The following is a 20,650-nucleotide window of genomic DNA, read 5'->3' on the forward strand; positions in this document are numbered from 1 at the left end:
GGTTTTGCGAATGGGCTCTTGCTTCTTACAAAAGATCAGAACTTGGAAGAGCCCTGAACAGAGAGCATGACATTCTGCACTTCAATTTATTGACGACCCAACCAATCGTCTTCCCCCTAATTACTTCAAAACACACTTCCCTACTGATGTCCATCAAAATACAACCACCCAGAAACAGCATAATTAATATCTGTGTTCATCTTCCAAACCCATCTTGGTAGGAGCAAATTGTGTTCCCAGCATAAATTTCCCTAATAACATTTTGCTTTGTGATCCATCTAGTTCATTTAATGAACTTTAGTTGCTATAGGTAATACAGAACGTGGCTTTGATCTGCTGGCCTTCTCTCCTCACCTACCAGTTCATCGGATGTTAGTCTGGTTTTTTTCCCCTTTCCCCTCCACCATTTGTCAAATAAAGCATATTTCAAAGGCGATTTTAAAAATTGCTCTGCAGAATCTATCTTTTTGTGAGAGGTTTTTTTTTTAAAAAAAAAAAGAGAAGAATTCATGCCCCCTACATACAATAAAAGATACGGCTGACGCTAATAACTTTCTCTGTAGAGTTGTGAATGAGGAGCAAAAGGATTATAAGTCTTTGAATCTACAAAATAGAAGCCAAGCAAGCATTCCAACCGAGGACATGTTGACACAGAGGGAATAATGGCAACCACAGAACACTGAAAGAGGGAATTATCAAAAGGAAAGCTAGAAAATAGCTCCTTTTTCAGTGTAACATTATGTACATTGTGGACTGGTCTGAAACACTCACAGCTAGTTTTTTTTATTTTAAAAAAATCCTGATACCCGGGGCCGCAATTGGCTTTTATTTCAAAGACTGGAGAAAATGTCTGAAAATAGATAAATGGTTTAGCAGTTCTTGAAAGACCAGCAAGCATGACCTGTTTGCAAGGGTTCTGTTTTATTGATATATGCAGTTGGAACTCAGCAGACGGCACCTCTCGCTAGAAATTTATTATCCAGCTGTGCTTTCCCGTTTGTATCTTATGACAGCCTTTTCTCTTGGACTCAGAAAACCCCTTTAAAGTTAATAAACAGGATGATTTTTTTAAATGATATGGAAATCTGCGAGAGGCACAGGAAATCTGTCTGCATCTCCCCAACACCACCTGCCCTCCTCCACATTTGCAAACAGTGGGTTTTTCCTGGGGGGACGCAGTTCCCGATTTGAGCTATAAAATGGTATTTTCTTGAGTCAAAATTAGAGTACCCCTAAACATTTTTGTTTTTTACGAAAAAATGCACTAATTGCAAATATAAAATTCCTAAAGCCAGAAAGGGCGGCTTTCCCATCATTTAATATCTGTATCTATATAGATATATACACATATACACGCACCTTCTAGCAATTCCATATTTTGCTATTCCTGAGTTTTGCACCACTGCACAAAGGCGTGTGACTTTGGCACTGAAATTTGTATATTAAAAAAAGAAGAAAAAGTTCCAGCTCTAGGCTATTCCCCTTATTTAAGAGAAGCAAAATGGCTGAAAGTCAAATAATTCTGCTGCACGTCAGAGGCAAATGCAGTAATGCAGCTCTTACCATCATAAACCCTGACAATGGTGGAGATAAGAAGGGCATTTGGTTTACTCCTTGTGATGTCATCGGGTGGTTAAGTCTGTAATCCTGTGCCCATGTACATGGGAGTAAACCCCATTGAAATGAACGGGATTCACTGGTTGAGTCGGCATGTGGAGGATTCTGCTGTAATAAAAAATGGGTGTTGGAAGTGCAAAACCTAAGCAGTGTTTGCTATTTGTATATATTCTGGTCAAATGTGTGTGTATGCACGCACATGTTAACCATAAGATGGAAGGGTATTGGTTCAAATTTCAGCTCAGCCATTGGGTTCAAAGCAAGCCATTAGGTTTCCAAGTCCTATGTTAGATCCTTAGCCCCTGCTATACAATGTAGGACTAGAGAATAGTGGTATAAGGAGTGGTGTTAGCATCGCCAAACGATAATAATTTGAGACAAATTGTATTTGGTGTCCAGCAGGACTCACTAAGTCTCCACTCCAGGACCTGCCTTCAATGCCAGGGAACTAGAATAATACAGCAAATCTCATAGGGAAGAGCTTTTTGATCATAAATCACTGTTTCCAGAAAGATTTGACCTTCTCACCCAACACTTATTTTTCTAAACGTGGATTTTGGGACTTAAACTCACAGCATAGCAACAGACATTTCAGCCTGTGCACCACAACCAAGTTAAAGGAGGGGGCCACCAAGGAAGGAGCCGGACCACCAAGGAAACCTTTTAACATCCCTAGACCAGAGCAGGTATCATGCAGGGCCCCACAAATTCTAGAGGAATTGAAAGCCGGCCATTGACTCTAGGGGTTAGTCAGGCTCAGCCAGCAGCAGCCAAGAAGTGGCATGGATGCAGCCCAATTGCTTTCCAAACACTGGGTTGCTTGAGCTTACTAAGAGGGCTAGGGGAGGGGCAAGGAAGATGATGGACTCTCCTTCAGTGGAAGTTTTTAGGCAGAGGCGGGATGGCCACCTGTCATGGATGCTTTTGTTGAGATTCCTGCATTGGACTAGATGAGCCTCAGGGTCTCTTCCAGCTCTACAATTCTGTTATTCTATGAGGAGCTTTGCCCAGTGCAGTGCATGTCAGCTGAGCCAATCCAATGCTCCCATTTTCAGCTTTCTCTCTTCATGCTCTACAGAGGCAAAGTATTGGGTATCTCAGTGATGCACCTATGGATCAGGAGGTGAGATACCAAGAGCAGAGGCGGCAGTGGTGTGTTTAGTTACAACTACTCCCCTCTAGTGCCTGATGCTGAATTGCATTACCATACACACCCTGACAGGGACATGAGTGGCTCTGTGGGTTAAACCACTGAGCCTAGGACTTGCCGACTAGAAGGTCAGCGGTTCGAATCCCCACGACAGGGTGAGCTCCCGTTGCTCGATCCCTGCTCCTGCCAACCTAGCAGTTCGAAAGCACGTCAAAGTGCAAGTAGATAAATAGGTACCGCTCCAGCGGGAAGGTAAACGGCGTTTCCGTGCGCTGCTCTGGTTCACCAGAAGCGGCTTAGTCATGCTGGCCACATGACCCGGAAGCTGTACGCCGGCTCCCTTGGCCAATAAAGCGAGATGAGTGCCACAACCCCAGAGTCGGCCACGACTGGACCTAATGGTCAGGGGTCCCTTTAGCCTTTACTTTACACACCCCAACACCATTTTGAAAGATCACTTTCTTCCTTCTGCTTTTGAAAAATACATTCTTTTGGTGGAATCTGCTAGAAATATTTGTCAGAACTGCATTCTCGGTCACTATTAGTGGCTATATTTGTGGCCCTCTGATCATGAGGTACTGTTTTGCTGTATTTGTGGCCCTCAGATTATGCCTGGTGTCTGTTTTACTCAGCATCCTGAACAATGAAGTTTCTCTCCCACTATTTCCTGTGGGACAAATGGCCTCGGCTTCTCCCTGACATAGCTCTTGTTCTCTGGTTCTCCTTTTCTCTTATTTTCTCTTGTTCTCTCTCTCTCACACACACACTTTACAGAAACTAGGTATGATATATAAATATTATTGCACCAAGCTCTATAGCTGCTTCAATAGTTCTCAAGTATGCAAGCCATGAAACACAGCAAAGGGGAAGGAAATTATGCTCGACTTCCGTTTCTTCACACCCACTTCTCTTGCATCCCCCTTACCAAGGTAACCACCAATGTGGCTCGAAGGACTCTTCATTCTTTTACTGTAAACGTTCAAAAGTTCAGAGCCTGCTTTTTGGCTTTCCATTGGCATCTGAGTGGCCATTGTGAGAACTGGCTCTCAGACTAGGTGGGTTCTTGGACCAACCCAGCAGGCTCATACCATATTCTTATTTGAGGCCATGTCCTACTCACCCCCCATTGCCAGCCCCCTCCAACTTCCCCCTATTAACCCTCAAGTGTTTCCCCTTCCCACCCTGTGTGACAGCTAAGCTCACTTCTCACCTACCCAACCCCATTTCCGAAGCCTCTTCTCTCGTCTATTCTACAGCCATGTTTTTGCTTTCTTTTTCTAAAAATAATTTTTATTAAGTTTTCCATTTTAACAATCCAATCAAATCACATTAAATATTCCAAATTATACAAATATATATCATAAAGTCCAAATATTTTGCCAAATTATACTTTTTTGTTGGGGGTTCCCATGCTTCAAGTTCAGTGGGGTCCAATCATCTCATATTTCTACTGCTTTGAGTGTCCACTAGTCCCTTCTTTAAATCTTCTTTGTTATTATCCTGCCATGTTTTCGCTTTCAAGCCTGTGCCCATGCCTTCGACTCACCTACCACACAAACCACCCTCATGGAAACCTACATGTTCCTCCTCTCACAGATTGCAACTGCTAAACAACCTTTTCACCTTCTGTCCAGTTGTCAAGCCACCATCTCCTCCTGTTCTTCAGAACCTTTTGTGCCCTGGTTTCCCTCTTCAACCCCCATCCCAGTGCCTGCTGCTTCCTCCTTTTCCACACACCCCTTTGCACTCACATTTTCACCTTCGCTCCTTCCCTCCCCCTCCGCCTGCTTTCAGCTGCCCCTTGTGCACAGACCACCTGGTTTCCATGCCTCTTCAGCTCTCCTATTCTTCAGCCCCCTTTGAACACACACACACACACACACACACACACACACACCACACACAACCCATGCTGATGTATGCAACATCATTTAAGATTAATAGACTCTTGAGAGAAAGCATGGCAGTTGGCTTGTTCAGTTAGAGAAGGTGGAGTTCAATTAATGTACAATGTGTACATATGCATGCTTGGTTGTTAACAAAACATCTCTTCTAAATTACTACACTGAATCTAGAACTTCGGGTTGAATACAAAACATGGTAACAGGAATTAAATACATTCTGAGAAGGCACTATGGACTATTTGAGGGGTCTTATCTCTCGCACATGTGGCAGCTGAAGAATGAAAGGGAAAAGTTTAAAACAGTCATTTCAGTGTGCCCCCTTTCTTGCTGTACAAGAACAGAAGTGTGAATAAAGTGAGAAGAGAGTAATATGGATACAAAAATTGTGGCTTTAAACACCTTAAAGGTTTGAGATAAGCAGGGGTGGAGAGACACCGAGGAATTGTTTTTTAAAAAACAAAAACACAAACCAGTTTTAACAAGGAGAAAAGCAGATATGGGTGCAATGGTACTGGCAAACGATCAGTGTGTATCTGGTGTATGTGTGTGAGTGTGAGTGTGTGTACGTGAGGTATACAGAGGTATCTCACCTCCTCAATTAACTCCCTTTCCTCCATCTACACAGTGCACAGATCTCTATGGCTGCTTCAAAAGTTCTCAAGTATGCAGGCTTTTCCCAATTCCCCTCTCACTGTATTTGGCAATTGTCGCTTCTTCCTATGTCAGCCCCTGCTCATTCTCTGCTCCAGCCTCTGACATTGTTTCAAATCACCACTTTTAAAATAGTAATTCATTTATAGTAGTAATTATTATAAATGTTTTCACCCGCTCTGTTGAACCCACCCAAGAAAGCAAAATAGAAGGAAAGAACACAGGGCAAAATAAGTTCAGAGAGTGATTGCATTTGATTCACTTTAATTTCCAAAAAGAATTGCAGATTGACAATAAATCTCTGGCACAACCTGAAATATCTTTGATCAGGCCCAGGGAGATGTAGAATTCGTTTTACTTTCATTCAAGGATTCTGGAGATATTATCCACATTTACGCATGGATTTGGGGTGTTCTGGTACCCTGAAGTCCAGCCCAGAATGACTTCCACCAGCTTAAACTGTATTCTTCAATCTTCTTGGTGAATTACTGAGTGGTGTTTGGCTCCACGAAAAAAGGAAACCTTTTTCTCCCTACATAAGGGAATGTGGCACATTATTTAGATAATGAAAGAAACTGGTCTGGCCATGGATGGTGTAAATTCCTCCCCTTCTAGGGACTTTAATCTTAACAGCTATAAATTTGCAGAGGTGGATGGGATTGGTTGATGCATTAAAAAAGAAAGAGAGAGGGGCTCATGAGTCTTAGCAGAACATACAAAAAGCCCTGCTGGATCAAGCCAAGGACACATCTGGTCTAGCATCCTGTTCCCACAGTGCCAAGAAGATGCTTCTGAAAAGCCAGTAAGCAGGACCTCAGGGCAGAACCTCTTTCCCTACTTCTGATTCTTAGCAGCAGAGTCTTAGACAGAGGCCTGCTGCTTTGGACAGTGGAAGAAGAATATCATTATCATGACCAGTAGTCATTGAAAGCCTTATTGTCCGTGAATTTGTCCAAACCTTGTTTAAAGCTAAAGTTGGTGGTCAGTGCTACATCTTGGACTCCACAGTGTGAAGAGCAGGCACAGCCTCACTGGTGCACCTCAACCATAACAACACTCTATCTGTGCAGCACCTACAAAATTCTGCAACTGTGTAGCATTTTCTTTTTTTAAGGGGTTAACGGGTCTCAGCAAATAAGCCTCTTTGTGTAATATGCTGACAGTACTGCTTCCAGATGACATTATCTCTGACCATTATGTCTGCAAATCACTTGTACCTGACCAACCCTTCAGTTAGGGTTGCGACAAGACATCTACTGAACAAAACAAATTGGTGATCCACTCAACGAAAGGTTATCTACTTAACTAAATAAACAGGATGCGGAACATCCTTCTTTATATAATGAACATGTCTAAATGTTAAAGAAATGAACAGCACAAAAACAATGTATGAGCAGGGCAGGGCAGGGACGGGATAGGAACAATTTTACTTTCATATATGGGACTGGACAAATTGGGAGGTTCGGGAAGGAATCCAGACTACACACAGGATGACGAAGTATGGATTTGCTCATCACTAATTGTGCATAGTTAAGCAGCTACTAAAACTGGTGGATGGGCATGGAGGATTGTGAATGATCTAGCATTGTAGCTTGATGCCTGCCTCTCTTCCCCAAACTTTCTGCTACTTTCCCCCTCACAGCTCTTCCCGCCACACACACACACCTCTCCATAGTCCTAACTCTTTCATCTATTCAAGGCACATCTTAGAATCATAGAATCATAGAGTTGGAAGAGACCACAAGGGCCATCGAGTCCAACCCCCTGCCAAGCAGGAAACACCATCAGAGCACTCCTGACATATGGTTGTCAAGCCTCTGCTTAAAGACCTCCAAAGAAGGAGACTCCACCACACTCCTTGGCAGCAAATTCCACTGTCGAACAGCTCTTACTGTCAGGAAGTTCTTCCTAATGTTTAGGTGGAATCTTCTTTCTTGTAGTTTGGATCCATTGCTCCGTGTCCGCTTCTCTGGAGCAGCAGAAAACAACCTTTCTCCCTCCTCTATGTGACATCCTTTTATATATTTGAACATGGCTATCATATCACCCCTTAACCTCCTCTTCTCCAGGCTAAACATGCCCAGCTCCCTTAGCCGTTCCTCATAGGGCATCGTTTCCAGGCCTTTGACCATTTTGGTTGCCCTCCTCTGGACATGTTCCAGTTTGTCAGTGTCCTTCTTGAACTGTGGTTCCCAGAACTGGACACAGTACTCCAGGTGAGGTCTGACCAGAGCAGAATACAGTGGCACTATTACTTCCCTTGATCTTCTCAAATCTCACCTTCTGGATGCAGCTTTAGAGCTGGGGACATGCTGGGTCCACTGTGCCACTTTTGGGAGAGGGTTACAATGCTAGACCACACAGTGGCCAGGAAGCCTTCATTTTCTCCTTCCAAGAGAGAGAGAGAGAGAGAGAGCACAAAGGAAGAAGGAGAGTACAGAAACAAGAGAATGCCACAAATTCACACTTTGGTTCCTACTTAGGATTGCAGCCTACATCAGGGAGATCCCTTATGGGATCACTAAAGTGTTTGCGAAGGTAGGCATGCTTTTGGTGTTACTTTCCATCTCTGGAAACAGTTGTGTCAGGCCCTTTTCTAAAAATAAAACCAATTTTCCACAGCACCTTTGTATATTTTCCTTGTGGTTTTGTCAGGAAGAGAAAGTGAGGTAGCGGTGCTTGCCTTCTCCACTTCCGCCATATTTGTTGGGTTTGGAACACAGTGTGGAGAGAGAGAAATGCAATTGGGCAAGGTGAAATGACTCAGTGAAGGGCACAATACTCCTTTATCTTCCTTCCCCTCCCCTGCATCACCTCTGCCACCCTAAGCACACAGAGCCTTGTGTGCTGTGTAGATGGAGGAAATGAGTTAATTGAGGAAGTGAGATACCTCTGTAGGCCTCACTTGCACACATACACAGATACACACTGATCATTTGCCAGTCCCATTGTGCTAAACCTGAAGCATATCAAAGTGTCTGAAGTGAGGTGCTGGCTGATATAGCTATATGTATACCAGCTCCTCCACGTGTCCCTATTTTCCAGGAACAGTCCCAGATTTACAGAAGCCATCCCAGTTTCTGATTTAATCCCAGAATGTCCTTTGATCCCTTAGGGTGTCCATATTTTCATCGGAGAAATGTTAGAGGGGATGGAGTCACGCGATCCCCCGAGCCAAGGAGATAAGTAACTATACAACCTTTAGAAGACATCTGAAGGCAGCCCTGTATCTGGCCTTTTTTAAGGTTTAATGTTTTATAATGTTTTGATATATGTTGGAAGCTGCCCACAGTGCCTGGGGTGACCCAGTCAGATGGGTGAGGTATAAGCAACAAAATTTTTATTATTATGGAATACGAGGTCCCTGTGTTCATCGGCAAAATGCTGGAGAGTATGATATACATGGTGAGGTGTGTGCAAACGTCCTCTTGATGTAAAGGTAAATGGACCCCTGACCATGAGGTCCAGTCGTGACTGACTCTGGGGTTGCGGTGCTCATCTCGCTTTATTGGCCGAGGGAGCCGGCGTACAGCTTCCGTGTCATGTGGCCGGCATGACTAAGCCGCTTCTGGCAAACCAGAGCAGCGCATGGAAATGCTGTTTACCTTCCCGCCAGAGTGGTACCTATTTATCTACTTGCACTTTGACGTGCTTTCGAACTGCTAGATTGGCAGGAGCAGGGACCGAGCAACGGCAGCTCACCCTGTCGCGGGGATTCAAACCGCCAACCTTCTGATCAGCAAGTCCTAAGCTCTGTGGTTTAACCCACAGCACCACCCGCGTCACTTCCTCTTGATATACTCCACCCTAATTTGTTGGCGGAGTTCTTGGCAGCACCATTTCACCAAAGCTCTCCAAGGAGAGGAGGAATTCTCCAACAGCTTCCCCCCCACACCTTTCTTCTTCCTTTGCTGCTGCTTCAATTGGCAACAGCAGCGACATTTTGGGCGGCCTAGTCTACCATTGTGCATTTTTTCCAAGGCCCCTGATCTCACGTTGCTCTGAGGCTTGGTGAGGGGTGGTGAGCTGGGAAATGGCAGCTGCCACAAAACAAATGGTGGAGAATACCTAGAGAAAACTGGCAGATAGAAGAGCAGAAGTCTCTCTTTTTTTCTATTTCTGCTTTTCTGCTTTTTCTTCTTATTTAGTTTTTGATATTTTTAATTAATGTTCAATAATATTACTTGTAAGTATGATATGAATAGCATGATATGAACTTACAGAGAGAAGACTGATAGAAGAGATCTTTGTGAGAGACAAAATAGAGTGGCATTTCTCAGGGTATGCGGCTGAGAAAGATGGAAGCCTGTCCCAGGTGGAAGCTGGGAAGATGGGGATCTTGTGAATTGAAGATTAAGATAGGAGGTTGATAGAATACCAAATCGTGTGTTTGTGTAGGTGTGTTTCTTTTTTTCTTTCCCCGCGCCCCCTCTTCTTTTCTATTATTTTGCTCTCTTTAGATATTACCTTTGTTTGGGTTTTTATTGTATTATATGTTGGAAACCTTTAAGTTTAAAAAGAGAATACCTAAAGAAAATACTGCAAAACTGACTTCTTTTTTTCTAGTTGGGGAAGTGGGGGGAGGGAGATAAATCTCAGAATTTTTCTCAGGGCAGAGTAGGGGGTGGGTTGAGCTCAACACTAATATATGATTTAGCTGAGTAATTTAGCCTGCAGTCCTAACCCCGTTTCTCTGGATGAGCTTCTACAGAATTCAGTAGGGCAATCCTCTGAGCAGACCTGGTTAGGATTGAGCTGTGCATCTGCAATCCTATGCACACTGGGCTGGGAATAAGCCCTTGTGAGCGCTGTGGTGTTTACTTCTGAGTAAACACGCATAGGGTTCTGCTGTGCCTATAATTTCACACACAAGCCTCTTTTACATGAAGCTGTCTGCCTGGGAAGAGGTACGAAGGGCATTATTTTTAGAGAATAAAACACACACACAGTCCCTGAAAAAAAGGCAGGTTGACCTGCTTAAGAACAAGCACACTAGGTAAAAATATTCCCTTCAAAAAGGGACTGGTAACAAAGGGGGAAAGTTACCTTCTTATCTGCTTCACAGTTGTGAAATAATGTAATGCTCTTTCAGCGCCGCAACGTTTCCTAAATCTTGGTAACTCTTAGGATTTCTATAGCAACAATTAGTTAGAATAGCACATGCCCCAGGCATCTACCTCATGCAGGCAAAGGAGATGAAAATCTGTCTTTTGAAGAAAACTATTGTCGCACACTCTCCCTTCCAGCCCCCTTCTATGCCTTCTCTGTTAGACATTGCATAAAGTAACAAAAGAGGTGAGTTGCCGAGACAGAACCTAGCCTACTCTTTCTAAAGAAAGGAGAACAGCAGTCAACTGTAGGAAGTCAGTTATAAAAATGAAGAACAGCCACAAAAAAATTCACAAGAAAAGAATCCTATTCTTTAGCAGCTTCGTTGTTTTTTTTATCATATGCAAGAGTTAGCTACCATTTGCCTCTATTTATTGCTCTTCTAATTTTTTTAAAAGGGAGTAAATGTATGCGCATAAATCGAAGTGAGCACCCTAACTGAGAATGGGCATCCTAAGTCTGAACTTCCACTTTGCATAAATGCTCAAAAGAATAAATCCCGAGTATGAAAACGGTGACAAACCATTTCCTCCCCCCCCCCCCATTCACATGTGGTCTCTACGCTATTGGGGATTTCAGTAAATAAATAAATGAGAACCTTTGTTTTAAATGGATGCTGGTTCAGAGACCGCTGTAAGATTTGACGGAGACGCAACATTTTAAAATCTGGAAAATCTAAAATATCCTGCGAGTGACAGCTTCGGAAAGATAAAGCATTCTTTCTTTGTTGATAAAGGGAAAGCTGTTGCTCTGTATAGTCATGAGCACGAATGGCAGAACCTCCTTGGTGTCTGTATGTTTTTAATATGCATATGAAACACTAAATTCTACTGCGTTTGGCCGTAGCTGCTGGACAGAACTGGGCAAAGCCTCCAGGCCAGTGGTTTCTCCATAATGTTAACTTTGGGGGCAGAGGGTAGACACGGACTTACCGGGGAGAATCAATAAGCAGAAATGTCGTGCTTAACCCTTCCTCTCCCTTGAAAACTGCCTTCCCCCACATAGCTAAGCTTCAAAACTGGAAGTGAACCACACTGGGGTGGGTGGGGAAAACCAGATTCAGGAAAACTAGCAGATTGTTTGCATTCTGTGCCCACACACTGTCACTTCCCTACAAGTTGCCTTCTTGAGTTTCATCATATTAGCAAAATGCAGAATCAGGCCCATGTGTACTAATTTCCACCAGTGTTCATTGTAATCTCAGACTTAGAATTAGTTTCTGGACCCAATTCAAACTGCTGGTTTTGACCTATAAAGCCTTAGGTGCCTCAGGACCACGATACCTCTTCCCATATGAAGCAAACCAGACCCTGAGATCATCATCTGAGGCTTCATGTGCCTCCTCAAAGACAGGTCCAGAGAGGGTAGCAACATGAGAAAGGGCCTTTTCTGCATTGGCTCCCCATTTGCAGAATGCTTTCCCCAGGGAAGTTCAGCTGGCACTTTCATTATAAAACTTTAGGCACCAGGCAAAAATGCTCCTCTTCAACGAGGCCTTGGGCTGATTAATATTCTATGTCTTTTTAATTGTTTTGGGGGGGGTTGCTATTGGTTTGCTTTGTTTTTGCTCGTTTGTATTATGTAGTTCGTTTTGTATTTTTATGCTGCAAACTGTCCTGAGGTCTTCGGATGAAGGGCGGTAAACAAATTTAATAAATAATAATAATAATACATCTCTACTATTTCCCTGCCATATATTTTGTGGTAAACTGTGAAGGTATTTCCTAAATATCGATATCTTTTGCCCCAGCAGAAATATCACAATCCCTTCAGGTTAGTGGGGGGGGGGCAGGTGGCCTATTAGATGTTGAGAGACTCTGAGGTCCAGTGCCAAGGGCCTTCTGGTGGTTCCCTCACTGAGAGAAGTGAGATTACAGGGAACCAAGCAGAGGGCCTTCTCGGTGGTGGCGCCTGCCCTGTGGAATGCCCTCCCAGCAGATGTCAAGGAAATAAGCAACTATCTGACTTTTAGAAGGCATCTGAAGGCAGCCCTGTTTAGGGAAATTTTAATGTTTTATTCTGTTTTTAATCTGTTGTGAGCTGCCCAGAGTGGCTGGGGAAACATAAATAACAAATGATGGTGATGTCCCAGCCAACATGGTCAGTGATACAGGGATGATGAAAATTGTAGTCCAGCAACATCTGGACAACCCTGAGTGGAAGAGAAAGCAATTTTGTCTCCCTTACTGGCTATTGGCTCACCAACTATGGAGGCTGAAGCATCCCCAAAGAATCACAACTCCATTGGCATTTCTGAAAGCGAAGAATAGTTTTGACACCCCCAAATATTGCAAGGCCTCTGTTGCCAACCCTAAAGTATGCACTCAGCAACAACCCAGGTCTGGAAACCTGGGCTACCATTTTTCTGCTGCAAAGCAGAGCACTGTTTCCAGGGGAGACACTTAATACAAACTCCCCCCCCCCCATTGCTTTCCTCTTGCAAGCCCATCCATCAGGTAGGCATCTCCTCAGCGAAAGTTCCCCAGTGCATGTTCATTTACTTCTTCTGAATCACCCTGGGGTATTTTTTCATGGAAGACCTTAAACATCCATTAATAAATTGAGGGAAAGAGACTGTTACTTGAACCTTGCAAATCATGCCCCTCCAACAGCTTTGCAGCAAAGAAGCAGTGCCCTGGGTTCCAGATCTGCGTTTACAAATAATTTGGTGCAGTGGAAAGGGACTAGGTAGCAAGTAATGTTGAGAGAGGTAGGGTGAAAATAAGCAGCACAGGGAGTATAAAGGGAATGGGGGTTCTGTTTTGGAAAGGCACAAGGCGGAAGGTAATTATTATTATTGTTGTTGTTGTTGTTTATTTATACGCTGCCCATCTGGCTGAGTTTCCCCAGCCACTCTGGGCGGCTCCCAATCAAGTATTAAAAACAATACAGCATTAAATATTAAAAACTTCCCTGAACAGGGCTGCCTTCAGATGTCTTTTAAAAATAGGATAGCTACTTATTTCCTTCACATCTGAAGGGAGGGTGTTCCACAGGGTGGGCGCCACTACTGAGAAGGCATAAATGGAGAAAGAGTGTGCAAGACATGTCAATGACTACGAAGCTGATGATTGAATGAGGTTCCTTGAGCTCTGGGCAGCAGTACTGTTAGGACCCGACTTCAGGACAGAGGTAGTCATAGCTTAGTCGAAAAAGCACATTGTTCGTTCCACAGCATCTCTAGGTAGGGCTGTGGAAGATGCTTTCCTGAACACTGGAGAGCTGCTGTCAGTGTTCACCGTACAGTGGTAACTCGGGTTAAGAACTTAATTCGTTCTGGAGGTCCGTTCTTAACCTGAAACTGTTCTTAACCTGAGGTACCACTTTAGCTAATGGGGCCTCCCACTGCCGTGGCCGCTCGATTTCTGTTCTCATCCTGAAGCAAAGTTCTTAACCCGAGGTACTATTTCTGGGTTAGCGGAGTCTGTAACCTGAAGCGTCTGTAACCTGAAGCATCTGTAACCCGAGGTACCACTGTACTGAGCTAGATGGATGAGTGGTTTGGCTTGGGATAAGGCAGCTTCCTATGGTCCTAAGTCCAGGGCCCCACTCAGCAGAGTAAGCAGGATTCATCCTCCCGCCCTGACCGGCACACACACAAATGCAGCGTGATTGCATTACCACCATTTGAAGCACACTGTCATCTAAAAAGGGGGGGACATTAAAACATTAAATCCAGGGGCTGAAATTACCTAACTGGACCACTGGCTCTGGGAATCTGTAATTATATCCAATATCGCACACCTACAATCTGATAGTATCAGTTGAGCACATTAAAAAAGAAACTTCGATGCAGTAGAGCTTGAAATTTGAGGAACTGAATACAGGATCTGAGATCAGGGAGTGGCTCAGAAGTTAATGGAGAAGTCCATTTTAAAGGGGAGGAGAGATAAACCCAGCTGTAATATCATTGCTTTAGAAAGTCTGAGAAAATGAAAAGAAGGTGCTTCCTTATGTAACGTTAGAACGCAATCCTGTTGAGTGGTATGTATTATTTGAAAGAAGTGAATTAGTGCTGCAGTCCTAAGCATTCTTTATAAAGTTGTCCCAGTTCTAAACATTTTCAGACTAGAGTGCTAAATGCATCTATTTATTTTTTTTAGATAAAAAACTATATATTGAGGCTGCACCTGGGTGCAAATCTCATTGAACTCAGTGGGACTTCTGAAGTGTGGAGCATTTCAGAATTTGCATCATGGGGAATCCTTGCTCGCCACGTTCAAAAGGAGTGTTGCCTTGATTCATTGCGAATATTTTCACAACGCAGACAACCCAAACTCCAAATGAAGAGGGACACTTGATATTCCTACTTGGTTGACAACCCAAGATTCAGGATGGAGGGGAATCTGGCAATGAAAAACCAAACAGTTTGAGATGACCACTGCGCAGGTTATCTTAAAGCAGCCATTTTCAAATAGCTATCTCCTAACAAACTATTTCTGTGTTGAATTGTTAACCCAAGTAACTACAGAGGCCTTACTACTGTGGCCTTACTACACGAGCTGTCAATAAGTGCTGGACAGACCTGAAGGTCTTGTCTCAATTACTCCATCTCAACTGAGTGTGGGCCAGAAACTTCTTCCTACCCAGTGGTAATGATGACTACGTCACCATTCAGATAAATTAGTTTGCTGTAACTGATATTCTTAAGATTCTGACACACCTCAGTCATCATAGGCACTCAAGCATATGAGATACACAGACCTAAGACATTAGACCCAACCCTTAGATCTTGTCAAGATGGGTTTAGGATAGTTCTTTTAAATAAGTTTCCACGATAAGCAAAGTGAACAAACAAGGAGCGGCCACCTACCTGAGTCCTGTCCATCCACAATGAGGGCCAAGCCAAACGCCAAGAGTTTAAGCCACAAAAACATGGTTACATCCAGGGCTCATGTGTATCCTCACAAAACAGCATGTGTGTGTCAGTCTCTGGAAAGCAAAATAATGGTTATCACCCTGTGCAAAATGACTTGCCAAGGTCCAAATCAAATGTAGAATAGGCTATGCGCACGTACATTGCAATATGTCCTTATCATTCAGGGAGCAGCTTCCTCTGACACCCAGAGACTAAGCACACACTTCACAGCAAAGTGATGTCACAGACAATTTTTACTGACTTCTCTAAAACCACTCTTCTCTCTCTTTCTCTCTTGACTTCAGTTTCCAGGAAGTCAGAGGTTTTTCTGAAGCTCTTGCACTTGTTGCGACTTCCTGGTCAAAAAGCAGATGCCGCCAGAATTTCTGAGGAACTGAGACGGGTTTCTCTGTCAAATGCTGAAAGAGGTAGAATGCTCGTGGCTGTGGAGAAAGTCCCACCCCTACAATGATGCCGGATAATGTTAAGAAAATTGCATGCCAGCATGCTTAACTGACAAGGCCACCGTTGATCACAGCTAATATCTCAAGTGTTTGCTGCTTTAAAACAGACCTGGAGAAGTCCCAGATGATGCAAAATGTTCTCCTTCTCCAAAAATGGCTTCACTTAAGGTTTGATCCATTGAAGTGTGAGAGCAACACCAGCACACAGAGCGATGGCCATCACAGGGTACTTCCTCCACCATGATGCTCATACACACACCCATGCAATGTACTGGCCACTGTGGGGATGGGAAGGTCCATGTGTATCTGCCATATCATGATACAACCATCCCTCTGCCTACGTACAAGTGTCTTATAGTGCAATCTTATATATGCATTTTGGCTGGTAGGCATGGAACTGTAGCCTTAAGCTTGGAACATGTGTACCCAGCCTGAATGGGGAAGGCTGAATGGGGGCACAGAGAAGGCAAATATAGACCTCTCATCACCATAATGACCCATTGACCCAGCCTGCATGTAACACTAAGCCAAACTATGGCTAAAGATAAAAAGGTAAAGGAGCCCTGGATGGTTAAGTCCAGTCAAAGGTGACTATGGGGTTACGGCGCTCACCTCACTTTCAGGATGAGGGAGCTGGTGTTTGTCCACAACTTTCTGGGTTATCTGGCCAGCATGACTAAACCTCTTCTGGCACAACGGGACACCGTGACAGAAATCAGAGCACATGGAAACACCGTTTACCTTCCCGCCTCAGTGGTACCTATTTATCTACTTGCACTGACGTGCTTTTGTACTACTAGGTTGGCAGGAGCTGGGGCAGAGCAATGGGAGCTCACCCTGTCGCGGGGATTCAAACAGCTGACCTTCTGATTGGCAAGCCCAAGACACTCAGTGGTTTAGACCACAGAGCCACCCGAGTCTAAACATGAATGAGCAAGTGTAACCAGAGCTACCCAGAGACAAGCCAGCCCTAACCCTAAGAAAAAAATATTGACTAGTTCCTGGTTTGTTTGGAGTGAGACAAACAGTGAGTCCAGGTTCATGTATATAATGCTAACCCAAAAGGTGGCTGAGCTCTGAGAAGTTTGGCAGCAACAGACTGGTGAGGAATGAAGCAACTGATTTTCACACCTGCTTGCCCAAACCCTTGCTCATCCATGCTTAGCCACAGTTTGGTTTAGTGCTGTGAGCAAACCTAGCCACTAGGCCATCGAAATGTGGTGAAGGAATTTGAGGTTTAGTGCTTGTAAGCCAGCTTGGGATTCATTTGAATGAAAAGCATTAAACCAATCAAGTGTTTTCCCAAGAAGAAAATGCAGACATATGGTATTGTAAATGAGGTATAATCCAAACAGGAGGGTTTTTTGTGTGTGAAGCATCCTAGGAACATATGTAAATAAATTGATAGATTTCTGTCAGAAAGGCAAGGAAGGTGCCATTTGATTCAGAAAATTATATAAAATCAGAATTTCAGTGGTACCCTTTGTGGTAAAGGTAAAGGGGACCCCTGACCATTAAGTCCAGTCGTGGCCGACTCTGAGGTTGCAGCGCTCGTCTCACTTTATTGGCCGAGGGAGCCGGCATATAGCTTCCGGGTCATCTGGCCAGCACGACTAAGCCGCTTCTTGTGAACCAGAGCAGCGCACGGAAACGTTGTTTACCAGAGTGGTACTTATTTAACTACTTGCACTTTGATGTGCTTTTGAACTGCAAAGTTGGCAGGAGCAGGGACCGAGCAACGGGAGCTCACCCCGTTGTGGGGATTCGAACCGCCGACCTTCTGATCGGCAAGTTCTAGGCTCTGTGGTTTAACACACAGCGCTACCCTTATCCTCTGTGGTAGATGTCACCAAATCTACCCTCTGTGGCAGAAGTCACCAAATCAAACGGCACTTTTCTCGCCTTTCTTCTAGACACCTCCCCACATCATGAGATTCTTACAGTGTTTAGCACACCCACAGCATTGAGTTGAGTCACAACCAGGGTTGCAAATCCAGGACAGTATATGCTTTGCAATCCTCATTTGGACAGCAAGTGCTAACTGTAGTTTGCAGGTTCCGAAGCAATTGCAAACTGTGGTTTGTGGATGGGATCCAACTAAGCTGTTGTTTGCATGACACAAGCTTCACTTCCACCATGGGACTGCCCTCTCTCCTTCCCCTCTCTCCCATCCCCTAAATCTCATTTCCAGTGCACATAGCCCACTTGGAGCTACACTGAATTCCACCCTATGGTTTGGGCCTTTGAAGCAATCCTTAACACCCACTTGGGGGTTGTGGGACCTGTAGAGGGAGTGGAACATCTCCCTGCTGACTTGAAATGGTGGCACTTAGCTAGGGAAGCGCTACAGTGGTACCTCAGGTTACATACGCTTCAGGTTACATACGCTTCAGGTTACAGACTCCGCTAACCTAGAAATAGTGCTTCAGGTTAAGAACTTTGCTTCAGGATGAGAACAGAAATCGTGCTGCGGCAGCACGGCAGCAGCAGGAGGCCCCATTAGCTAAAGTGGTGCTTCAGGTTAAGAACAGTTTCAGGTTAAGTCCGGACCTCTGGAACGAATTAAATACTTAACCCAAGGTAGCACTGTATATGAAAAGTTATCCCTCACACTTGACAGAGTTGGCTCACCCACAGTTAGTTGTGCATCCCTCACCAGGGTTCCCTATTGAGGATCTGTTGTGTTAAATTAAAGATGGCCCAGTTCATCCAGCCTTGTGTCTTGCTTTCGCATTTCCCTGTGTGGTTGCGACAGACACTTCCAGACTCCGCTTTTTGTTTGCTTTTCAACAATTCCTATGAATTTTTACGAGTTTATTCAGCCAACAAATTGTCCACATTGGCATGTTTGGTGGCAGTTATTGTATACGCATAGCAGCTTTATGAGTTTAGAGCATGTTGTTGATTTTCTAATCTGGAATTTTCCTTTCCTTTTTTTGCACTCAAAGCATCTTCTTGTAAAAGTCACAGAAAGTAACTCAGGAAGGATGGAAACGAAACTTCAAACTCTCTGGAGTTCATCCTAAACCGACCACATTCTCCTGAACAAACTCTAAAGTTCTGTAAACCAAATTTATGGAAGTACCTTCCAAGCATCATTCGAGAGGGCAAGGCTGCATTTCTATCCACACTTACTGGGCAGTAAATCCCAATGAACTGTATTCGTCAGTAGACATGTATAGGATCACACAGTTAAATGATGGAATGGTGGAAAACTTTCCCAGTCTCCCTCCCTCCCTCACTCCTTCCTTCCTCGCCTCCAGTTGTCAGGTGCATCAGGAAAAAGTAGATTGCTCCTTGATGCTGTCAACTATTGTGTAATTGACACATCTCCTGCATTTCTTCAGTGGATGTGTGTGAACAAGCTCACTACAAAAGATTACAAGCTTCCACATGTACACATTTCTTCAGCCAGCAAGTGAAACTTGAAGAACAGTATATGTCCATGCTGATTTGTTCCACCCAGAATGCTCTTTGTGGTTGCCTGGAAAGAAACCATACATTTTATATATTTATATTTTATATTTTTATATTTTATATTATTTTATATTATTTTATATTTTATATTATTTTATATTATTTTATATTATTTTATATTATTTTATATTATTTTATATTATTTTATATTATTTTATATTATTTTATATTATTTTATATTTTATATTTTATATTTGGTTTTTCAGATTAAAAATGTACAGTCACATATCCAACATACAACATAAAAAGGAATCTCTTGGACTTCCCTCCTCCCCTTTGTGGGTCCTATTATTAATCATTTCCTCCTGCATCTTTTATGATCATCCAAATTTTTTACCTCTCCATTGTGTCCAAATTTTAACTGTTTACAATGGTCTGTAAGATAAGTTTCTGATTGGTGGCCGCTAGTGGCGACTGGGGAGCTGGTAGGTGGTTTCTATTTTCACCAGCAGCCACCAATCACAGCAGCAAACAGGAGGGCCAATGGTGGCGATCAGCAGCTGCGACGCAAGCAGTTGTGTGCTGCGTTCCGGCAGGTGAGCGATTTTCGGCATTTCCCCCAAATAATCCTCCCCAAAAAGCTCCACCCCCCTTATTTTCTAAATTTTGAGGCCCCAAAAATAGGGGGCGCCTTATAAACAGGGGCGTCTTATAAATGGAAAAAATACGGTATAACATCAAAAATGTGTTATGAAAATGTGACACCAGAGGCCGCTGTAGAGCTATATTACATGTGGGGTTTTCTTAAAGCATTTTTTCAGTTCAGTGTAGATCCAGCCTTCGTGTGAGGCAGATTCCTATGTTCCACCCTGAATCCTCTTTTAAGACACATCGAGAGAAGACAGCTGCAGATTTTATGGAAGATGGGGAGATATCTTAGAAGAGAAGGCAAGGAGAGGAGATGGGCAGGCCAATAAGGGTCTGGAAACCAAGCCTTGTGAGGAATGGTTGAAGGAGCTGGGTATGTTGAGCATGGAAAAGAGGAGACTGAGAAGAGATATGATAGCCATCTTCAAATATCTCAAGGGCTGTCACATGAAAGATGGAGCAAGCTTGTTTTCTCCTGCTCCAGAGGTTAGGATCCAAAACAATGGTTTCAATTTCCAAGAAAGGAGACTCCGACTAAACATCAGGGGAAAACTTTCTGGCAGTAAGAGCTGTTTGACAGTGGAGTGGACTCCCTCAGGGGGTTGTGGACTCTCCTTCCTTGGAGGTTTTTAAGTAGAGGTTAGATGGCCATGAGACTCTTGTGAGTCCCATGGACTGCAAGAAGATCAAAGCTATCCATTCTGAAGGAAATCAGCCCTGAATGCTCACTGGAAGGACAGATCCTGAAGCTGAGGCTCCAATACTTTGGCCACCTCATGAGAAGAGAAGACTCTCTGGAAAAGACCCTGATGTTGGGAACGATGGAGGGCAC

The 20,650-nt window shown here is 43.8% G+C and overlaps 1 protein-coding gene across 1 annotated transcript in view; it reads right to left on the bottom strand.

The window, feature by feature from the left end:
- Positions 1-15,308, bottom strand: part of PTPRC (protein tyrosine phosphatase receptor type C) — a gene marked incomplete at its 5' end in the record, with an annotated part of 85,936 nt that extends 70,628 nt beyond the window's left edge. Inside the window, one exon of the mRNA XM_081914975.1 lies at positions 15,245-15,308. Within this exon, the coding sequence (XP_081771101.1) occupies positions 15,245-15,308 (64 nt within the window). The remainder of the gene's footprint in view (positions 1-15,244) is intronic.
- Positions 15,309-20,650: the final 5,342 nt, after the last annotated feature.

This window comes from Podarcis melisellensis, assembly GCF_964234715.1.
Source record: "Podarcis melisellensis genome assembly, chromosome: 6".
Classification (NCBI taxonomy): domain Eukaryota; kingdom Metazoa; phylum Chordata; class Lepidosauria; order Squamata; family Lacertidae; genus Podarcis; species Podarcis melisellensis.